General features: G+C 42.2%; 1 protein-coding gene across 7 annotated transcripts in view; it reads right to left on the reverse strand.

The window, feature by feature from the left end:
• Positions 1-23,062, reverse strand: part of Lnx1 (ligand of numb-protein X 1) — a 112,614-nt gene that overhangs the window by 70,248 nt on the left and 19,304 nt on the right. The window contains exon 1 of one of the 7 annotated variants that reach the window (XM_003471659.5): positions 16,795-17,160. The exons of the other annotated variants lie outside the window; for them this stretch is intronic. Coding sequence (XP_003471707.2) covers positions 16,795-16,886 — 92 coding nt within the window. The 5' untranslated portion in view covers positions 16,887-17,160. Of the gene's footprint in view, positions 1-16,794; positions 17,161-23,062 lie in introns of those variants that run through there. 7 annotated transcript variants of the gene reach the window in all.

Consider the following 23,062-nt stretch of genomic DNA (forward strand, 5'->3'; position numbering starts at 1 on the left):
CAGGTGAAGTACTTCCCTTTGGTCAAGAATAACAAACTACTATACTCTGTTTACCGACAAGAGCACATGAGACATCCATCTAAGAAAATGAGTAATGTTGTCATGATACTAAATATAATCTATTTTGTGATTTTCATCCTTCTACTCTCTTACTAAATACTTTAAAAACACGGTTTGAATGTCTTCAGAGTTAAATATCACTGTCAGTTATGAAAAACATCACAATCCTTTGATACAGGTTGGAGTGAGATATGGAGATGAGATCAGGGAAATGAGTGGTTGGCTTTCCTTGACTGGCAGTCAGTCCAGATCCTTGAATTACTTCCCCCAATGCCAACACTATGTATATGCCACGTACTTCATTACCTTTTCTTCCCCACTTCTCCATCTTTTTCTTTTCCTCATTATCTGCAGTGGAGGTGAACCTATGGCATTCACACCCTAGTGGGCTATTTGTATCATTAAAAGCTCTAAAAGGTTCACAATCACTGACTGGCTCAATTCATAAGCAAATGGGGCAGGGGCTGACTTTACTTTAGTACACCACCTGAAGATTGCTAACAAAGGTACTATCTTCCCTATTTTACAGATGGGGAAATTAAAATGCCACACTATTATATTTAGTCAAGGTCAGTGCTTCTGAGAGATTTTCAGGCACCTAACCAAACCTTGGGGACCGATCACTTGACCCTAACCTGAAGTCTTTCCACTGTGTCTAATAAGCATTTTACAGCCTCCTGTCACTGCCTTACGGGACACATGACAAAGCAGCACAATTTTCCTTAACCAGGAGGAAATGAGTAGTGAGTAATATGGTTTAGATCTATGTCCCCGAGAAGTCTCACATGTTTGGAAGATGATTAGATCATGGGGGTGTTATTCTCATCGGTGGATTTACCTACCCATTAATGAGTTCATTAGTTCCTGTGCTGTCAGGAGGTGGGGAGGTTCACGTTACTGAAGGCATTACCAGGAAGGGTGCGTCCACGTCCCAAGCTCCTTCCTTCTCTCTCTGTTTTCTGACTGCCATAGGGGCAAGCAGCTGTGCTCTATCAGGTCCTTCCACCATGACATTTCCACCTGGGAGCCAACTAACCATGAACTAAACCCTGTGTAAACTGTGAAATGAAATAAATCTCTCCTCTTAAGTCAAGGTGTCTGGCATTTTGTTCCAGTGATAGACATCTTATTAATACAAGTAACTAAAGCTACATCTATATAAAAACAATATGCTACATGTATGAATGCATATTCTATATTCTCAAGTGCAAGTCAAATAATCACTCAGTGGGAATCCCACAGGAAATGCCTAATAGTATTTTGTCCTATGACTGAAGTGTCTCATCATAAGGACAGACAGATGCTCATGGTATATGTCCTTCGGAAAAGGACTCCAACACAAAGGCTGCAGGCACAAAGGCATCCTCCAAGGAACTCTTAAAAAGCAGTCATAAGTACTCAGAAGTGGTATTAAGTAAAAGGTGCTCAAAGCACAGGTCAGTCTTGACTCCAAAGGTTTCCTTCTCTGCTGACCTTTATCGTAGGACACAGTCTGTTCTAAAAAAGCATGTTATAAAAATGTGTTTGGCAGTCCTCATTAGATGAGACTCCGGATTAGATCTTGGGGCCACTATGTTCCCAGTCAAGGATTTCCATTCTCACATCACTTCTTCATTAAGAGATTTATAAATACTGAAGTGACACAGCTTCCTTGAATGAGTGTTCTAAATGCCTCTCCAGAGCCTTTGATTATGTGGAGGAAGCATAACATGTTCATGACAAATCATTCCTTTGTGTTTTTATAATTAGTCAATTCTCTTCCTGTTCTTAACGCTACAGCTAATGGTATATTCATTTAGTCAGACAACACAAAGGCTGCAATAAACTGCATTTATTAAAATATGGCATAAATAGTAGCACAAATGTGGAATTTCTGGATCTTTATTTTCTCTGACAGTAGCAAAATTCAAGTATCTTTGGCATAGTGTTAACAGTATTAATTTTCTAACTAGTTAGGAAAATCTAACTTTTTAAAAACCCTACCTTTTTGCATATTGTTTTATTCACAGCAAAAGCTATTATACATTCCATTAGAAAGACTCACTTCTAGAGCTGTTTTCTTTGTATCTTGGGGGTGATACACTGATTTTCCTTCAAAGTTGATTTGCTTTAAAACGTGATAAAAATGAGAACATGAACATGTGATCCTTTCTGGCATTAAATGCCCACAAATTATACATGCTTTGAAATGGTACACAACGCTCTTAAAATCCAAGTGTAGACTTGCCTTAGGTCTACTCTTTCTTACTGAATCTGTGATCTGAAGAACAAGTTCTAGGCATCCCTGTGTCTAGTCCTGTTTCTGGGGGAGCGGGGAGTGAAGCTATAATGTTTCTATCACTAGGTGCTCAGATGTAGGTTTTTGGAAAACTTTGGCTTTATTCCTTTTGCAGTAATCTATATATACACAAAATGAGTATTACATGTGTGAGTATGGTCACTTTTTAGGTTCTTTAGTATTCTCTCACTCCATCTTTCCAGTTAAGTTAACTCAACTGAGATTCAAACATCAGGCTCTATGGCCAGACCTGAAGCTCTGGGTGCTGCCTGGGCCACACAGGTGGACAGCCTGGCCCCCTATCTTGGCATTACCTCTCCATCTGTCAATAGCCTGTGCCCTCAGTTCTCATAGAGCCCCCAACAGCATCCTGTAACTAAGCCAAGGAGAGCAATGTTTTTTTGTTTTTTTATTCACAACAGAAAGAACAGTTTTCAAAGTGTAGCACTCCATCCTCATAAACACGTAGTCTGGTCCAGCCAGCTGGTTAGAACAGAAAGTGGTGTGGGGAGGCCCGAGCAGAGTGAGCTGGGCCTGGCATTTTGGGAGATAGAGGGTCCTAAGGCTGGGCGGCTGCTTATGAATAGTCATTGCTTCTCTAACTATTCTCATTCGGACTATGAAATGGTAGGCTGCACAAAGGCTTAAATAAATTTGCATAACAATTAGTATTAGTTAGCCATTGACTAAATAGAAATACCTTATTTAAAAAAAAATCAGCAGTCACAAAAACACCACTAAAAACTCACTTCCAAGCACAGAGCCAGGAACACAGAAGGAGAGCACATGTCACACCCAGGGACTAAAGGGTGGGCATCTGGTCTCTCCTGGGACGGGATGGCATCCTTTGCACTAGACGGACATGGTGAGGTGAGGAAGACCTCCTCAGCAAGCCTAAGGGCAGGGACGCAGACAGAGGGAAATGCCACTTGCCCTCTTTGTTTTGATATACTAAAATAGCTCTCCTAAAAGTTCTGTTGTACTTGGCCTCTGCCAGCACCAAAGGTAGTGGAAGGTGGAGACAGCCACACAAAGTGAGGTGGGGTGTGAGATCAGAACCCCTGTCCTTCTTTGCTAAATGAATTAGGAGTTATCTCTGAAAAACCATTTAGTTGCATTTTAGGTACAATTAATGCGAATCACCCCTAAATTTTGGACAGGTCAGAGTCAGTCAGCTCACTGTCAGATGCTTCATGGCACATCATGGTATGTGTTTGGTTAAAACCTCTTCCCTGAATAGCCTGAATCTTGGTCGATTCACCTATGATTCAAACACTGTGACAGAAAGAGCCACCAGATGCACAGGTGTTCGATTCACTGGGGATGCTGCACACAAACAGAAAATGCAACAGCCATTATGTCCAGTCTCATTATTTTCATGACTAGGAAAGGCTAAACACGAATGCGTTGGAACAAGAGCTCTTTTCAGGGAGGGAGGGAGGGAGGGAGAGAGAAAAGAAAAAAGGTAATTGAGGTAATTGAAGACCCTCAACAGGAACAGCATGTTCTGTAACTTCTGGAAGTAATCAGAGGAGCGAGCCAAACAGCCGAAGAACATTTGCACACAGTCTTAGGTGGCCAAGTCTAGGAGATGAACTGATTGAAAGGGGTCCAGAAAGAGGACTAAATCAACTTGGTCCCACTAAAAGTGGAGTCAAGTCCAAGGGTGTGCTAAGTTTCGAGATTAGCATTTAAAAAAAAAACCTGTAAGTTAGATTTCCTGACTAAAATCTGATCAACCATGTAAGCATCCCATGACATCAAAGGAGTTCATGGTACTTCATGGCAATGACATCAGTCAAGGGCTCCATCAGGCACCAATGGGCCATGAAGGTCCCCCAGCAAGTGGAGCATTAGATGTCCAAGGTCAAGGTCTGGACTCAAGAAATGTCGACACATCTGCTTCCTTGGAGATCCCTAGCATTATTTTCTACACTCCGATTCTTCTAACCACACATTGTTTTGAGTAGTAGAGAAGTTATTTTACCTTCTGTCTAATGAAATAAATAGTAGAGCTTACAGAATTTGCCTACTGCATTATGACAAGGCTAATAAAATGCTCAGATGTTTTCAAGTTCTTCCATTCAGGAAACTTGCTTATGTGTGAGATTTTTAGGCCTTTGAAAAGTGAAATTTAAAACTGAAATCTCTCTTCTAGTAAAATGAGCACATAATTCATCTGAGTATTTTCTTTATTTGCAGAGATTCAGTTCTAATTTGTTGGGTTTAAATCTCTGTGCCAATCTCTTTAAACTGTATCTATACTTCAATCTCAGTAACGGGACTGCGATCTAAAATCCACACTAAGACATTGATTACTGCATATTTTCAAAGTATGCTTTCAATGGAGAGGGTCAGCAGCTCCTTGTAAACTGTTGGAGTGTCCACCACAGCTAAGCTCCACTCTCTCTGTAACCAGCTATAATTAATATTTAATTTCTGTTGTTCTTGCATTGAGCATCTGTGACAAAGCTTGATGTGGTTATGCACTTAGAACCAGAAATTTAGTAATTTTGGTTGCTCCAGTGATTTTTGCTCAGACTACCAATCAATACTAAATAAACCTATTTCAACAAAGTACAATGACCTAACAACTACTCTATTCTTGCTAACAACAAATAACAGTGAGGCTTCACTTTATTCTATGACAGTATCAAACCAGAGAGCAAGTGACAGGTTACTTTGCACACAAGCTTGTTAGGAATCTGAGTGACTGAATTATAAACAGAGCTTTCTGTTGGAGTAGTCAGTGGCACATAGCAGTTACGGACTGAAGTGTCCTTGAGTGTTGGGGTCAAACAGTTGTCTTTAGTAAAATAAGGTTATTGGATGAGATTCCAAAAATAAACAGAGGGAATGGATTCCATGGTTTCAGGATTCTCTAGTGGGTGGGTGGAGGTATCAAGCAAGTTAGGACACTATTAGCAACCTAATAAACTTTAGCAAAATGCTCTCTAAAATCATGTTGACTTGGCAAGGTCATGTTTAAAAAGAGGTTGGGTTGAAGACAATTATTTCTCTGAGTAAGGGTGAATAATTAGTACCAAACTATTCACATAGTGGAAAATTTTATGCTTTGAGAAGCTTGGTAGTTTCATGAAGCTGCTCTGATGAGCACATTCCATTGCTTTTTTTTTTTTTTTTTTCTGCAAGAAATTTATAGTTCATGTTTCTTTTATTTCAGCTCCTAACTATTTATAACCAGTGGAAAAAAGCAGTCACCTACTCAATCATATGTCAGAAACCCTTCAGATCACTGCAGAGTTATGAATACTTGAGACAAGGACAATCAAATCAAGACAAAGGATTGTGTGAATTGAGCTCAGCAGAGAAAAATACATGAGTTGAACCAAAACAATTTAAACTTTAACAATAGCTTTGAAATCTGTAAGCTCATTCTGAGTCACAAAAAATAGGTCAAGCAGCTTGAAAGAATATAGATCTACAAGGAAAAGAGGCAAACAATGAAGGGAAAACATTAAAATCCCCAAACGATAAATTCTTTTAACAGTTAAAAAAAAATAAATTCAGAGGCTTATAAATTCATGCAGATAAGTTTGGACAAAAAACTAGGTAAAGGAGTATCTGGCAAACACGAGCACGCATAAATCAGCTGCTCCAGGTGACACATGGCCCTGGGGAATAAAAGAATTTGACTAATATGCTTAGTGAACAATATGCAGTAAAAATGAGTCATTATGTCTGAAAAATTACCTTGCACTGAAGGGGAGTCAGAAAACTGGAGAAAGACCAATCATGTGACAGTAATGCAGAAAGAAAACAAGAAAGAATGGTGAAAAATTAGTGTATGATATATATATTCAGATATAACTGTTAGTTTAAAAATTATGGGATATTGGAGAAGTAAAATGTAAAAGATTCAGAAAACCTGATTATTCAGGTATGAATAATCACAGAATAATTCACATTTAAATTATCACAGACAAGTTTATGAGATTATCTTGAAAACTGCAATACTGTTCTTGCACCTAAGAATATAAACAATTTGGATGGTGTGGAAAGGGATGGGTTAACCATGCTTGGCAACTGGGAATTATTTTAGTTTTACGATTAGTCCAAAGATTTAAAGGAAGCGGGGTGCTACTGGAAATGGCCAAACATCACTAACAAAGGTGGCGATAAGCCCAGTCGTGGGAAGGTGTTTCAGAGGGTCGTCTTAACAGTCACTGTCATATCGCTCTACATGGGTGACCCCGGAGTGATCGTCACAGAGTTTGTAGATGACATTAAGTTGGGGAAACCCCTGAAGACATGGAAACAGGAGGAGGAAAAAGAAAGCAACACACTTTAGAGATGAGAAAACTTAACCTGAATTCACACCGAGCAGGAAAGTTGGTGGGGAGGGAGGCCATTGGCATTTGTGAGTTCAGAGGATGTGATCCAGAGAGATGTCAAACCGGTACAAATTCCCTCCTCTCCCCTCCTTCCGGAATAATCCAGCAAAGGAAAAGGCCAGCAGAACTAGCAAGAGCTCACGTTCCTGAGTCCCTCAGGTGCCAGCTCCTCCTACATGGCTTTCACCCACTATCGTGGGAGTCCTGTGTTATAAAGGGAAGCCATCATTTGCTCTTTAGAGATGTGCACTTAGGAGTCTGAGTGTCTTCGCTGTCCTGTTTGTTGGCTGGTCCTGACATCAGATGCCTCTAGCTCTTCCTTCTGCCATCTGTTCAGTTGGCAGTTTCCTATCAAGGATTCCTTACATAAAACAGCATCTCCTTACCCTGATTTATTTCACACTACTTAGATCCAGAATTCACTGCCGAATCCTAGGAGCCCAGAACATGCTTAATATGTCATAAGCATTTGATAAATATTTGTTATTATCATACTCGTCCCAGGAGCAAGTATTTTCTTTGTTACTATCTAAATATAAACTCCTCATTCATCTACCATGAGGTTGCCTGTTTGGAAAATTATACTTAGAAAACAAAACACTGAACAAGGCACAAGAACTTTCTTCAAAGTGGGAAACATCTTGTTGATTCTTTTTTTAGAACACTGATTTATTTCCACTGGACAAGGTTAACTTGTTTGTAAAGTACTGTTTTCATTAATAGAGATTCTCTGCCTTTGCTAAATAAAAGGTCAAACAATTATTAAGGAATCAGAAGGAGAATCATATTCTCTTGGGGTCCACATGCTCTAATCTGACCCTGTTGACCACACCAAGGAAGAAAAGGAGTTGTGTCTGAATAAACCGACTAAATGTGATAAATCAATCACTCTGAGACTTTTTAAAAAAGACATCAAGGAACTAAATTGGGGAGGGGGCATAGTTTAAAAATCAGATTGATCACATTTCTCTTTATTTTGTAACTAAATCATAAAGAACATTTTTTCTTAGACTTTCACTTTCCTAGTCTTATTTCTGAGCTGCTCACCACTCCTACCTAATTGCTACTAGATTTTTAAAACTTCTAAAGCAGATTCTAAATGTTTGAGACTTTTTATGGATCATGAAGCACTTTTCAGGGGGTTCATAAATTTTTTTGGCAAAGATAAAGGAGTTCTAGAGACCAGGGAAATTCCCAGGTATTCTAACCAACAAAGTTTAATCTATAAAGCAATTATTTGTCTGGTTCCAAATACATCTCATTTCTTCATTCTGTCTTAGTGAATTACACACCTGGAACAACATAAATACCTGTAAGTGCATGCACGTGTGCACACACGCACAGATGCAACACCATCACCATGGCAATGAAGGATGTACTTAACACAAGCAAACAAATTAAAATGTCCTGGTCCTGAAATCTGGCTGCTTGCATCCTAGGCTGGCTAGATTACCTAGAGAAGCTTCCTCAACCTCACTTAACCTTAGTTTACTCACTAATAAGATAAAGGGTTCACTACATTTGCTATATGGTTCAACTGAGGTCATGTTGATCATCACAGTGTTCACAAAACACAATGTTCCAGGTGTCCACTAAGTGCCTCATGTGTGTTGTATCTAATTTTCAGTCAATGAGGTAGGTACTACCACTAACTGATATAAGAAAGAGACTCTTGCAGTTTAGTTGAGACTAAATAATTTACCTATCCAAAGGCAGACTGCTACTCAGTGACAAACCAGGATTTAAACTCAGATCTAAGTGACTTCAGAGGCCATGATTTTAATGACTCGCAGCCGAAGCTTGTGGCTACTTTGGGTGGAACTGTTCCATTCCTCTTTGCCTCTATCTTTCCGACATGAAACCTTTACCATTATGTAAAAGTGGGAATGGCATATTCAAAGGAGAAGCTTTGGGCTGGACATACAGCTTTATGGCACAGCGCTTGTCTGTCAACTGCAAGGTCTTAAGTTTGATTCCTGGTACCAAAAAACCTTTCTATTTCAAAATTGAAACTTTATTACTGTCAAATGGTCCAGGCCACATTTAAAGTTGCCAGGAAGTCCTGTGATATCATTCTCTGAGCATGCCCAGCAGACAGACTCCCTCAGAGGACACACAGTTCCCAAAGGGCACAATATTGGGAATCACGTGCCTCACTATAACACAACTACAGCATTGCTTTGCCTAAAGCTGTTAGTTGAAAAATTCTAACTAGCTCTGGTGTTATTGCTTCTTGAGGACATATTTTACACAACAATGTTCAGCAACATATATTAAGATTGTTTCTAGCAAAATGTTATGACTTGATCAACCTTATCCAGCCCATTACCTAGAGGGCTGCGTCATTTGGGTAAATCATTATGCCTTAGTTTCTTCATCTGTAAAATGGGAGCTTGGGATAAGCCAGTCTCCAGAGGATCTGGGAGTGCTAACAAGCTTGTCTGCTGACGGCTGGCTCAGGCCTCTCCCATCTCCACCTCGCGTGCTGGCCACCCCTGCCTGAGCTCCTCGGTCACTCCCAGGTCTTTTCAGAGAGGAAGGGATGGCAGGGTTCCAGCCTTTGACTCTTCTGATCTCAGTGAACCTGTGATTGGTGTTGAAGTTTAGTTATTACCAAACTTCATCGAATCAGACTTCATCTACTGTGAAATAGGTTGCTATTTACAAATCACCAAGAAAAAAGAAAAAAATGCTGCCAGTTTTCTTTGTATGCAGCCTGATTTTGAGGATATTAAAGAGTATATTTTAAGATTGACAGGATATGTTCTCTTAACTATTACCATTACTCATAAAACCCACAATTTAAGGGCTTCCTCTGTCAGATCCCTGAATTTTATCTAGTGCTCACAAAAACCTCAGGCGTTGGCATCGTTATTCCCAGTTTTAAGTGAGAAAGGCTCAGAGAAGCTGAGTAACGTGCCCAAGGCCACACAGCTGGCAGGAACTGGATAAGGAATGCGAGCCAGCCCGACCCCCCAGTGTGCCTGGTCACTCATTCAGCAGGCTTCTCCCTTCCAACCTTCTAGCGGTCATCAGGATGCTGGTCATCAGGACGGAAGTGGACTTACTCCTTGTCTCGGAGTCCTTGCCTCTTCATCTACCACTGCTCTGAGGAGGGCCAGGGCAGGAAGAAGGAGGGGACAACGAGTTGTGACACTTTGGTTTTAAAGTTAATCTTGTAGGAGCTGGGGATGTAGCTCAGAGGCACAGCATCTGCCTGGCAAGTGCAAGGCCATGAGTTTGAATCCTGGTATCAAAATAACAACAATGATAATTTTGTAAACTGGCAGCATTTCAGTTTTGGCCAGTGTGGTTCCTCTGAAGCCCATCGTGGTGTGTGTGGAGGGGGGCAGAGAATGCGGAGGCCACGGGCACATCAAAGAGAGACACTCCCTTTTTTTCTGCACCAAAGGGGAGTGTGACTAACACAAAAGGATGTCTGCTTCTTTGGCCTGCAAGTTTTATTTGGCCTGCAAAAGTGGGCCATTTCCTGCCCTGCTCTTCCAAGGCCAGCCCCGCAGACTGTCAGTGAGAAAGTGTCCTGTGTTAACTTTAAAAATGCTGTGTTCCAGTGCCAAGGAGTCTGGAGGACTTATTTCTCAAGCGGTGGTCTCCAAAGTATGAGAAATGGGTTTTGGAGCAGAGGAGACTGCCCTAGAACTCTCTTCGCTGCTTCTTATCCTGTAGAAAGGCTTTTGTCCATGTTTATGACGAATGTATTGATGCAGTAGTACATGCGTATGGTTTAGACATAAGCACATGTACGACAATGTACACTTACACACATGACACCTACGTGGCTATATGCATATGGCTACAACATACATGAATATATGACTATGTAAATATACATACAATATGTGTATATATACAAGTAACTATACAAAGCTGACAATTCAAACAAGCCTCAAGAAAAATTATTAGGCAACAGGAAAAAGGCTGAACAGACTGGACCTGTGATATTAAGGGGTTACAGTGAAGTTGGTTTTAGTGTGATGTTAGTGTAGGAGACACATTTCTTAAGAATCTACCTTGCACATGATGGAAGGTTCAGATAAAATGATATGATGTCTGAGACTGGTTTTAAAATAATTGAAAAGGTTATAGGTAAATGAGGTTGGTCATGCATGGGTAATTGTTAAAGATGGGCATAAGGTACAGGGAGGTTCACTATACGCCTCTTTACTTTGGCACTTTTTAGAATTTTTCCATTATAACAAATTAAAAGTCAGAAAAAGAAAAGAAACCATCCAAATATGAGTCTGTAAGACCTTTAAAGAAATCCCACTTTGTCTCTTGTCTACCTGCCATCGTCATTTGGCAAACACTATCTGCCAGGCATCAGGGTGGGATCTTGAAACTGCTGGCTTTGACATGGTAGAAGTTTTCCAAGCGTGAACACTTTAGACCAGAAAGTGAAGAGTTTATAACTGGAATTGTTTCACTGCTGGCAAAAGAGAACTTGTTGCTTCTCAAGGAGAAAAAAAATAAGACCATGAAGCAGGATCACAATGCTCTTTGGACATCAAAGACTCATTACAAGGCAGCAGAGTTCATTGTAAATGGACCAGGAACAGATAGATAGCTTCAATTTCTCAAAACACCCAAGTCTAAAAAGTTAAAGAAAAATACCCTGTTACAACATGTGCTGAACCAAAACGCTCCAAAAGACATTAAGCAAGTCACTGAACCCAAGTGAGCCCTGGTTTGTCCCCCGAGCCTGGGCCTCATTCCTATTTGAATATGACGTCTCCATCTCACTCTATTTCCTCTGTAAACTCTACCTCCTTCCTTTTGGATTCTCAGCCAAACTTGACTTCAGATGCTCAAAATATATTACAGGCAAAACCCAGAGATCAGCAGTACTTTTTTTTTATTTTAAAGAAAAAGGGATATAATCTTAGAGAATCAATTTGGTAATCATTTCCTGGCAAACCCATAAGGTTCACCCTGTTGCACTGAGCTTTGGAAAGTGTTGGGGACGGGGTCGTTAACACGGTGAAACGAAGGGGGAAGAAATGGATGCTGAGCTCATCCAGCCGTGCTCCTCTCATGCCTCCTCCTCCCTCCTCAACTCACTCCAGAGAGAATCCAACTGCAAGAATCTAGGCCTGCCTGTGTGGGTCTCCACGAGGAGAAAAATTTAAAAAGAAGCTTCCCAGGTCGCGGAGTTCACGGCTCACCACCTGGCCCAAGTCTGGCTGACGGCAGCAGTGAGCGCGGGAGCCATTATGGCTAGTTTTGTTATGAGGCCTTGACCTAGGGAAGGGAAGTGGAGAAGCTAGACCACCTCAGAACTGATACACAAAATGAAGACAAGCAATCTGCTCTCTGGAAAGCCCTGAGGGCCCAGCTGTGTAGGAGTCAGGGCTCTGTTTGGCCTGTGAGCCTGAGTAATGTCCTTGCTGGACAAAGTAAGACCAATTGTGTCAGAGATGTGTTTTGCAAGTTGCTTTGAGAAAGTTCTCCTAGACAGGTGGTGGGTGGTTGGAGTCCTTGGTCCATGGTGGGTGTTCTATGTCCCTGACTCCTGTGGCCGACCCCAATTTGCAGGAAGGTCACACAAAGTCCCCCAATTCTGCTGCTCTTGGTGGCTCCTTTAGGAAGCCTCATCTTTCCATCACCCTAAGTGACTCGCATTGCAAAACTGAAATCACTCATTTTAATTCTCTGAGTAAAAAATCCCAGTGGGAATAAGTCATGCCCAGTTAGAACTACTATCTCACAGTGTTCAGGACTACAGTGTAACTTTCATCTCCAGATTCTGGCATGAATACTGTTCATTCTGATTCCATTTACAGATTAAAATATTTATTTGACTCTAAGCTAGACAACCAGCATTTCCTGGCTTCCTGAGAAGTCACACAGCTAAGTGGTAATGCTAGTTTCCAGGATGTGTGATCTTTCAGTATCCATGCTAAGCTGTCCTGCTGATCTGTGTCCCTACAGAACAGATATTTACTTTGAAAAGTAAGGACCAAACTTCAAGCTCCCTCAGAGTCTGCCCCATAGGAGAGACCAGGCCATAATATTCACAAGAACACGACAGTGAAAAGTATTACCCGAGGCGACAGGAATGAGAAGTTTTGAAGGTGGAGGAAACAGAAAATCTTTTTCTGGAAGTGGCTCTTGAGGGTTTGCTGTCAGGTCATAACATGTGTCATGCACTCCATCATTCACTCAAACTCCCGTGTTTTCCCCTGAGATTTCTGTGAAACTAAATATTTAAAGAAAAATTATAAAAGCCAGAAAGATCATGGACCAGGGCAATGATGATTTCAGCTGGTTGATACAGGATTGTGTTCTGGAACTACTGAATGTGGCTGGTTTGAATCATTCTGAGCCAAAGGTTCTCCACCATAGAAACCAAACCAGGGTCTTCTGCTCTCATGGCTTGTGGCATTCACAAACTGGCTAAGATATCAGGCAAATTCATAAAATTTGGTCCAATTTAAATCTGCACTGAACTGCGCACAAGCTGGGCAGAGGATGTTAGCATCTCAACTTCTAAGAACTCGCAAGTGCAGTAGAGAAACATAAAAATTTCTGATGAGGCACAGCACTGAGGGACAGAGAAGTACTAATTTTCAGCAGGACGTTGGTGAGCTGCATCTCAGCTGGAACGAAGCATTCTTTAATGGTTGTGCCCATAAGAATCAGTTGGGAGCTTGTTCAGAATAAGAATGTGGCCCATAGGAATAATCTAAGAAGTTCAAGGAAGAAAATGGTGGTCCCACCTCTACAGATGGTTCTATTGCGGGATCTGGTGAAAAGTCCACACACCTGCATTTGGAAAGCAAACCTAGTCCCCAGAATTGATGTGAGTGGTTCTCAGGGGATTCTGGGATAAGGGCTTTTGGAGAAGAAAGCACTGCCCTTTATCCCACGGCACATTTTCTACAGACTCAGGAGTCAATGCAGACTCCAGACCCCAGGTCAACACACAAGGATGCCACGCCAAATACTCTAGTTTTATGCTGAATCTGTAAGTTCACTCTCCTTTGGGTCAGGCAACAAGTTAAACAGGACATGTTTAGAAGTCGCTGCCCAGGTCATAAATGGTTGGTCCGCAAGGCCAAAGCACACTTGTGGAAGTGATCTATTGGATGGGATCCAGGGTTGCAGTTTTAAGTTGAATTTCTTGTAAATCTGAGTGCTTTCCATTTTAAAATTTGAAGATTAGATATAGGTATCAATATTCATTCATTCTGTGGTTTCCCAGAGGGGCCCAACCATCTCCTTTAGTTTTATACTTGAATGATTTACATTTTAAAGTAATCCCTGCCTGGCTTTTGCAGGTAATTGAGTTTGAGACCCTGGGCTACCTGCAAGTGTAGAGGACAAAGCAAGCCTCATAAAGCCAGAACCCAAAGCTCACATGAGTGGAGAAGGAAGCCTGGCAACTCCCCTGAGCTCTGCCTGCCTTGGCAATCCAATGAACCACGGAGATAGGAGACAAATCTCTTCATCTCAGTGACACACAGCCACCCCCCCACTGTTCCTGCTCCCAGGGGTGTTAACTTAGCTCAGAAGTCCCATTTACCACTCAAAATTGTTTTTTTAAAGCTTTTATGACAACTACAGTAAGTCCCAAACTTCGGCCAATGTTGTTTATCTGCCTAAAATGCATTGTCTTCCCACCCAGATTCTGTCTCATTTCTCTCTCTACTTGAAGTTCCAACTCAAACTGTTAAGTTTTCTAGGATCTGGAGATGGGTGGTGACTATCTCTTCTAACTCACTCACTACCTATATTACTTTGAAAAGACTTGCCCCCTTCTAGCTTGGCTCATTGATTCCATTTCTTACACATGTAAATCTCACCTCAGTTAGCCTGTCAACTCTTAGAAGGTGGCTACTGTGTCTAATTTCCCACTGCCTGTATCCATCTAAGGCATAGTACCTGAAATATATCAGTAATCCACTAATTTGTTAATTATCAGCAGCAGCATCAGGTAATAGCTGCATAAATTCCTTCATAAAGCATCTTGAGTGGTTGGAAATTTCTCAGAATATTCTGGCAACAGTGTCTTGGCAATTCCCTAGCACCATGCTTTCTGCATAAGTTCCCATCTTAGAAAGAATGAGCTACTGGAGCCCACTAAGTTATTCAACAGAAAAGTTGCCTTTGGTTCATGTACTTGTAGAAAAGAAAATTTCTAAGCTAATATGAAGAGTCTCTCTTCAGTTAGGCTGTAAGATTGAACCCAGTGGAAGGGCTCTTCTGTTAGCAACCAAAGTGGGAGGCATGGTGCCTCCCCCAAAGAACCTGTGAATGGGACCTTATTTTGGAAAATGAATCTTAAAGGTATAAACGAGTTATGGCTCTCAAGACACCATCATCCTGGAGTATCCAAATAATCCCTAAATCTAATGACAAATGTCCTTATAAGAATGACATAACAGAACCAGAAAGGACTTAGAAGATGACCATGTGCAGAAGGAAATTGGAGTTATGCAGCCACAGGCACGGAATAGTTGGAGAAGCAGGAAGGATGTGAGCAAGGGTTTTCTCTCACGGCTTTCCAATGGAGCATGGACTTGCTAAGTCCTTGATTCAAGATTCTGGACTCTGGAAGTGTGACACAATAAATGACTAGACACTCAGCTTGCTGTCTTTGGTTACAGGACTTAGGAAATGAACTCAGTGACTAACGAGGAGAGCAGATGGGAGTGGACAGGCAGGAAGAAACGCTATGGCACTGGATTTCAGACATGTCAACTTCAGCATCTAGAAAGAGACAGGAAACAGCCTTTTATAATCCAAATTAGCTCGGTCATTGTATGTGTTTCTAAAAAGCCTCCACACTGTCATCATTTCCCCAGGGATGTTTGTGACTCAGGTTTAAGCCAGGCACTTTCATTTTAAGCCTTCTTATCTAAGGTGCATTGGGGTTACCTTCCAAAAAGGTCAGCCAGATAATCTTGAAATGTAGCATCCTCAAAACAAATGATCTTGCTTGAAGAATTTAGCTCTATTTACCAACCATCTATCAAGCAGCTACTGTGCTAGACAAATTGGTTAGTCTAGCTAATTACAAAAGAGAAACTCCAGCCCATTATGGGGAATATCACCATCTAAATATGCCCAGCCAAGCTTTCCTAATCAGAGCTCTATGAACTCTATTTAAATTCTTGTGTTTCATTTGCACACTGACTCTAATTTATATGTAAACCAACTCTTGCTATTTTTACCTGTCTGGTTAATAGAGAACACATTTTTTTTGGTAAATGCACTCAACACAGAGGCACTCACAGCGATGCTTTTTATATGATTGATAGAAGCTGTTAACATCAGTCTGCAATCCTCCTTCAAAGATTACTAACAAAAGGAGCCAGAAAAAAATATTTATATTAAAGGCTGGGAACACAAGTCATTATCTTTCATAAAATAAACTTTGGTCATGTAAGAAAATGGCCTTATGCTTTAGAAACATACAATGAAGCATTTATGGGTGAAATGTTATGATGACTAAAATTTAGTCCAATTTCCAGCAAAAAACTTAAAATTCATGAAGAAAATGTAGTAAAATATTAATCATTAAATGGAGGCAATGGGCATATGATGCTCGTGGCACAGTTCTTTATTTCTCAGAGGTTTAAAAATGAAAAAAATAAAATTGAGAATATATTTTTTTTCTGCACAAGGTTATCTTTCCCTTTTCTGATACTGTCACCTGTTTTCAGGTATGCAGACTGACAGTCTCAAGAAACCTGCTCTTAATTAGAAATGCCCAACAAAGAACACAGATTTGTGCATGCAAGCTCTGTTCTTAACTGCTCTTTGGGTTCTATTTATGCAAAGAAGAGAACACACAATTAAGAAAAAGCCGAGCACAAAAAATATGATGTTGGAACAAGGAAAAAGAAATGCGTTGTTTGTAAAAGCACCGCTTCCGGTAAGATGGTGTTTTGTTCTAAGTCACAGACTGCAGTGAAGAATGCTGCTTTAAACTGCTGGCAGGGCATTTTGTTCAAGTGCATCTACAGTATATAGTTTCTTCCTCCAAACAGAAATGCTAGCCAGGGAACTGACTCAGTCCCACCCCCAACACAGCCGACACAAAAACCCAGGCAGCAGGCACGGTTAAAGGGGACTCACAGTTCAGAATACAGGAAATGCAGGTTGCCCACATTGTCAATGTAGTTGGCTGGACTGAGCCAGGGCAAGACCAGCAACAGAAGCGCCTTCATCTTCCCGGCAAGGTGCTACTTTCTTCCTGTCACCTTCTCTCTGTCCACCGCAGTGCCTAACCCAGCCCCTTCAAGCAAACCTGGCCATGTCCCCACAATCAGTAGATCATAACAAATATGACTTAGAGTCTTTAGATCAAGCCACTCTATAAATCATGAGCCTGTAAGAGGATTATGCCTCCGACTCTCAGATGAGGAGATGGGAGATCAGAGGGACCCACCATGGTTGGCAAGAGGGCTTAGGCTGAGAGCATGAAGGCTGATGCCCAGGAGAGGGACTGGCCCCTCCTGCAGGATGCGGACTGGTTCCTGAGAAGCAGCTGGTACATTTACATCATTGGCCAGGAGGGCCAGGCTGGGAGAAAAACCGTGCTGTGAGAGGGCATGAGCATAGCACATTCGGAACCCACTGTGTGAACAGGGAAACAATCAAATGCTGCCCTGCAGCTTGCTGGAGCAAGCCACCAAAAACAATTAGCTCCCAGAACACAGCCTGAGGGGCTGAGCGGAGAGTAAGCTTCAGATACTGCATCACAGGAGGTGCTTAAATCGAAAACACCTCCCCCTCCTGAGCACGGTGTATCTATTTAAAATGCATGTTTAAGACATTTTACTCAACAGTGTGCTGACCGAACTGTCACGTGCTCAGGAACAGACAGCTTTCTTGCCAATTTTGCAAACTGGCTCAATAGAAGAACAAGCTGTGCTATTCTCTTATCACAGCCCTTACAGACAAGAAGCTCTGTCCAAATTATATGCAGGTGCCTGGTTTGTAAGGAAGGGGTCACTTCATCCCTCCTCCTCCTCTGAGCAGCCGCATTAAGCTCAGAAAGTGGGTAGATGACCTAGGTGAAAGGTTTGGCCCAGGCAGGACACTGTAGCCAGGAAAGCCACAACCGGAAGCAGGAAGCCCCATCTTGCCCTGCCCCTAGGAAGTTACCTGTGATGCCATCTTCCCGCCCCTGGGAATTTACATATGGCGCCAAACCTAGGACCAATGGGCTACCTGTGTATCCCTAATGCCCGCCTTAGGTTCCACCCCAAACCGAGGCTATTTACAGGCCCCCACGCCACGTGTCCGCCGGAGAGATCGCCGGACGCCAGCGGTGGGGTTGCCGGTCATCTCTCTCCGTGTTCTCAGAATAAAGGCCGCTTTTTATTTTATATTTATCATCTTTTGTTAATATTTTTCATCTTTTGGAAATAACTCTATCACTAGGTATCTCATTTAAGCTCCCGAGGCTCAGTTACTCATCTCTAAAATGGATCTGCTAATACCTGGTCCAGCAGCAACTAGATCTCACCACTTTTTCCAACTTTAGAGTCTGACTCTGGACTGTACTTGCCCTCAAGTGAGGGCTCCTTTCCATGCTGATGTTCCAGGAGGTCACAGAAGCCCCCAAGATTCCCCTCTTTCTACCCTACATGCAAGAATAGTAAAGTCCATCTTGCCAACCCAAAGCTGAAACCTGAATAGAAATGGCTCAAAGGGATAATGGCATTAATGAGACCCAAGCAGGGGCAGCAACTGCACTGGACAGGAAGAGCAGAGCTAAGCTACAGGGTGAGACCAGCTGTGAGCAGCTCTGTCAGCTGGGGCAGGGCTGAACGAGACTGGACACTGCTGAACCTCAGAAGGTGCAGACTTAACTTCTATAATCTAGACCAAAAATACACTACCTTGAGGACTTGGGATGTAGCTTGGTCAAGTGCTTGGCTATCATTTGTGAAGCTCTGGGATTGATTCTCTGTATGAGAGAAAAGGAGAGAAAAAGGGAGGAGAGGAGAAGAGAGGGGAGGGCAGGACAGAGGCAGAGAGAGAGAGAGAGACAGAGACAGAGACAGAACAGAAGAGAAGAGAACCTTGATAAAGCATTGCACATAGTAATTTCTAATTTTGTTAAGGCCCATATTTGAATTCTATTCCACGTTAAACCTGGTACTCAAGAGTAAGTCAGAGGTGGTAAAAATCAGTGAACAGAAGTCAGATTTGGTCTTTAGGTACTGAAGTCAGACAAGCTTGAGATCTGAATCCTAGCTCTGCCACTTACTGGCTGTGTGACACTAGGTATATTGCTTAATCTCTCTGAATGTGTGTATCCTCCTTTATAAAACAAAAACAACAATAACAGCACCTAACTCAGAGCATTGTTATGAAGGTGGAATGAGATTATGCCTGTAAAGCACAAAGGGCTCGGTAAGTGTCACCTATTCTTATTAATTACTATTAATAGTAGCAAACAAACCTAGTTGTGGCTCCGCACCTCTCTCTAAAAGGCTTTGTTAGTCTCTTCATATCCCTTCTTTCCTCCATGCACTTGAACAAAATGCCCTGCCAGCAAATGACATGTTATATTCTTTTGCTGAGTGTGCGTTTCCTAACGTTCTGAGATATGTTTTTCTTGGACATCCAGGTCCCGCTGAACAGATCATGGTCCAGAAGTAACAGGATTGGCATTGGACTGCATTTCTGACAATCTTGGAGGCATCAGATTGCTACTGCCATTTGTTAACCCTTCTATGAAAAAAGAAGGGTGCTGACTCATTTATCTCCTTGTATGTCAGGGGGATAAAATTAATAAATGTTAATGCAATGTAAAAATAAAGGCATTGTTTTGTTATTGCTTTAATTCAGTACTGCAGCCACTGCTGGATCTACTCTCCTTCTTTCATATAACAGAACCCAAAGTTTGCTCGTGGAGGTGACATGCTTAGCTTCTCTTGCAGATGACTGGCTGTGTGACACAACCCTGGCTGAGGACATATAAGCAGAAATCAGTGGATGAAGCATCTCAGAAAGCTCTCTGAAGGACAGACTCTTGGTTTGGATTGGAATGTATTTTTTCCCTTCCTGTTTCCTTCTGCCTGAAACTGGGTAGCGATGCTGAGATGGGCAGCCATTTTTGAGATTATGAGGTGACAGGAGTGGACAGAGGGGTCTGGATTCCTTGTGGCATCATGGCCACATCACTCTAGTCCTAGGCATCCTACCACAATCCTTTGGTTATATGAACAAAATTCTACCTGGTTAAACCTATATAATTCAAACGTTCTGTTTCCTTTCACTTATAATCATAATTAATACAATCCCTTGGGGATAAAATTCCCACCTTCAAGTGACCACAGATTTACTCTATAGCTTTCTTCCCAGGAAACAGACCCAATTCTAATCTTTGGGACCCCTGGTTTACCTGGCAGCCTTGTTCATACTTAATGTCACTTTAGACATCACCTACTATCTTCTGTTTTTGTTGTTGTTGTTTCTTTCCCTAAAAAGAGTTAAGGTACAAGCCAGGAAGAAGGTGGGTTTAGGATTACAAGGTCACAAGATTATGCCAAAGCACAATTTTTCAGCCAGGCTGAAATGACCAACAACACTAGGAACAAACGTAACCTTCCACAGGGAACCTGGCACTAGATTCTCAATCCTCTGGGTTGAGCCTGGGCCGGACTGAACACACTACAGAAAAGGGACCCCACTGAAGCAAGGAGGAAGGCTCTGAGGAGATCTCTGGAGAAGAAACTTCCAAGACAGCAAGTGGAAGGTTAATCGAGCAAACATCAAACAAGAATTTCAGTTGGGTGTGTCTGGGCCAGTCATATCACATTTTCACTCTGCGCTCCTTTCAGAACATTAACAATGGTCTCTTTATTCACACTAGTAAGTGCCGGAAGAGGGGCAGCTTTACAGTGGGAGAGAGACTCTGAAGGGCAAAGGGACTTGTCCTCCGAAACAATCTTCTGCATGTCCACTCAGCTTCTTTCTTTGCCTAACATCACCATTTCCTCCGAGGTGAAAACTTGGAACCTCGGTAAATACCATACATGCAGAAGAGGATTTTACACAGTGAAGATGTGGTCCCTTCCCTAAGATGACTTTCATTCAGGATCAAGGAAGGGGAAGCTTGGCCTCCACACCCTCTGTGAGTAGCACGCATGGAGAGACTCATAGTGGCCCCTCTACATCCACAGACAGAGCCCATCACCCTACTGGGAATTCTCTGCAGGAGACCCCCGTGATGGGAGTCTTCAAGTGTCTAACAAGGCAGAAGTCAACACCATCAACCAGAAGAATACAAATGTAGCTCCCAGGCTCAGGGTTACTCCCAGAAAAGAGGTTCTCTAGTCTTATCAGAAATAGTTATATAAGTGGTTGTGCAATTTGTCAAGCTGACTGTGCCCCAGACTCAAGTCTTTGGTTGTCAGTATACAAAACCTTAATTACAACTCAGGAGTAGGTTCAAGAGGTCACCTGTACAGCTTTGTCATAGGTAATAACGCATCCTGCATGCTTAAATTGATGATAGAGTTGAAGAGTTTTCCATCATATAAAAACTAGGCATGGGAAGTAATACATGTAAATCACCTTGATTTGGCCATTCCAAAGGGGGGGAGCCTTTCTGAGACAGGGTCTCACTAATGCAGTTCAGTCTGGTCTTGAGCTCACTTTGTAGCTCAAGTTAGTCTCAAACTTGCAATGAACCTCTTGTCTCACCTTACCCAGTGCTGGGATTATACGGGTGTGCCACCATGTCCAGCGAGAACATACATATTTTAAAACATGATGATTGCACATACTATCACTTTGGTTAATAAAAAAATAAAATTAAAAGCCATTTGCACAGATAATACTTATTGAACAAAGTTATATTAAAGATAAGTCAAAAATGCAAAGCGCCTGGAAAACAAAAGCAATTCCCTACGTATATATATGACAATGCAGCTACCAACATGAAGGCCTCATATAAGAAAGGAAGGAAAATATTATCTTCTAGTTGCCTCTTGGTTTTTCCAGTTGAAAGGGCTCCTGATATATTAGCTGTTTCATCTCTTTAATGTCCTTCTAAGAGCAGGAAGAGATGATCAGAGGGATCCAGAATCAGGTCCTAGATATACTCACATCTTAGCCTTTGCCAACAGACTCTCATGATGGGAGGGGAGGGGAGAAAGTGGACACCAGGCATCCGATGACTAATACATAGAAAACATTTTGGGAAATGTTGGCTGCAACCTACTTAGGAAGCTGGAGTGTGAGGAGGCTCAAGGGCAGGGTGGGGACCAATGCTTCCCTGAGGTGGGGATTTCATCTGGAGAGCTGCTGAGGGACCTGTGAAAAACTCAGAGGCTGCAGCTTACACAGTGACTCAGTTTCAGTCTGGGGCTCTTCCCTCACTGCAGCGTTGCCCTGTGCATATCATTATCAGCCAAGTGATCGTCAAGCCTCCTCAAGATGTGTGGGTCACATGGCTCAGGGGGGATGAGTGAAATTCCTGCCTGGCTTGGGGCAGCTGGCATGCACTGGTGTCCTATCTCCCAGGACCCCACAGGTCCCTCAACAGTCTCCTTTCAGCCTTCCTCCCCCACTTCTGCTTACTTCACCCACAAATCCACATGCCACGTCATCCCTGTTCTTAGGCACATTCTAGGCCCCACACCACTTCTCAGTGAGGGATGAAAAGCATTTAACATTTGCCTGGTCAGATTTTGGTCCTTCTTTGTTCCTTTTCCTTGCTATCCCCATTTATACCTTTTAAACTAAAAATGTCTATCTTGTGCCGTTAAATGTTAAAAGTGTTTAATTTTCTTTTCATTGATACAGGAGCTTGGAGGTAAGACTGCACTAAATCTCAGAGAAGATTCTAGAGGGAGGCAGGAGGGTCAGGGTCATTCGAGATGTGTCCCCAGGAGCAGAGGTCAGAGGAGACAACTAGAAGATGCTATCTGATTGGCTTTGAAGATGGAGGAAACCACAGAAGACAGTCAATATCTAGGAGCTGCAAAGGACAAGAAAAGGAAGTCTCCCCTACAGCTCTGCTGATCCTTTGATGAGACTGTGGTAAGGCCCTCAGAACTACAGGGTAACAAATTTGAGTTGTTTTAAGTCTGTATGTTTGTGAGTATTTGTTATAGAAGCAACAGAGAACTAACACAGCTTGCTAACACAAATGTATGGATTACAGCATGTCAGAACAGGGGAGTTCCTTGTGTGCAAACATAGCTCCGCCAGGGCCCGCTGTGCTCATGCTCCTCACCTCCCCTCCCAGTCGAGTCCTGGTCTTGACCCTGCTCGGACCAGCACCTGTTAGCATCTATCTCACCTCAGACCCCAGATGTACTTCCTGCTAACAAAACCCCTCACTTTTGAGTAAAGGTTTCAGCACAGGACACAAATAGAC

Source organism: Cavia porcellus, unplaced genomic scaffold (genome assembly GCF_034190915.1).
Source record: "Cavia porcellus strain 051 isolate PalLab524CR breed Dunkin Hartley unplaced genomic scaffold, mCavPor4.1 scaffold_30, whole genome shotgun sequence".
NCBI classification, from domain to species: domain Eukaryota; kingdom Metazoa; phylum Chordata; class Mammalia; order Rodentia; family Caviidae; genus Cavia; species Cavia porcellus.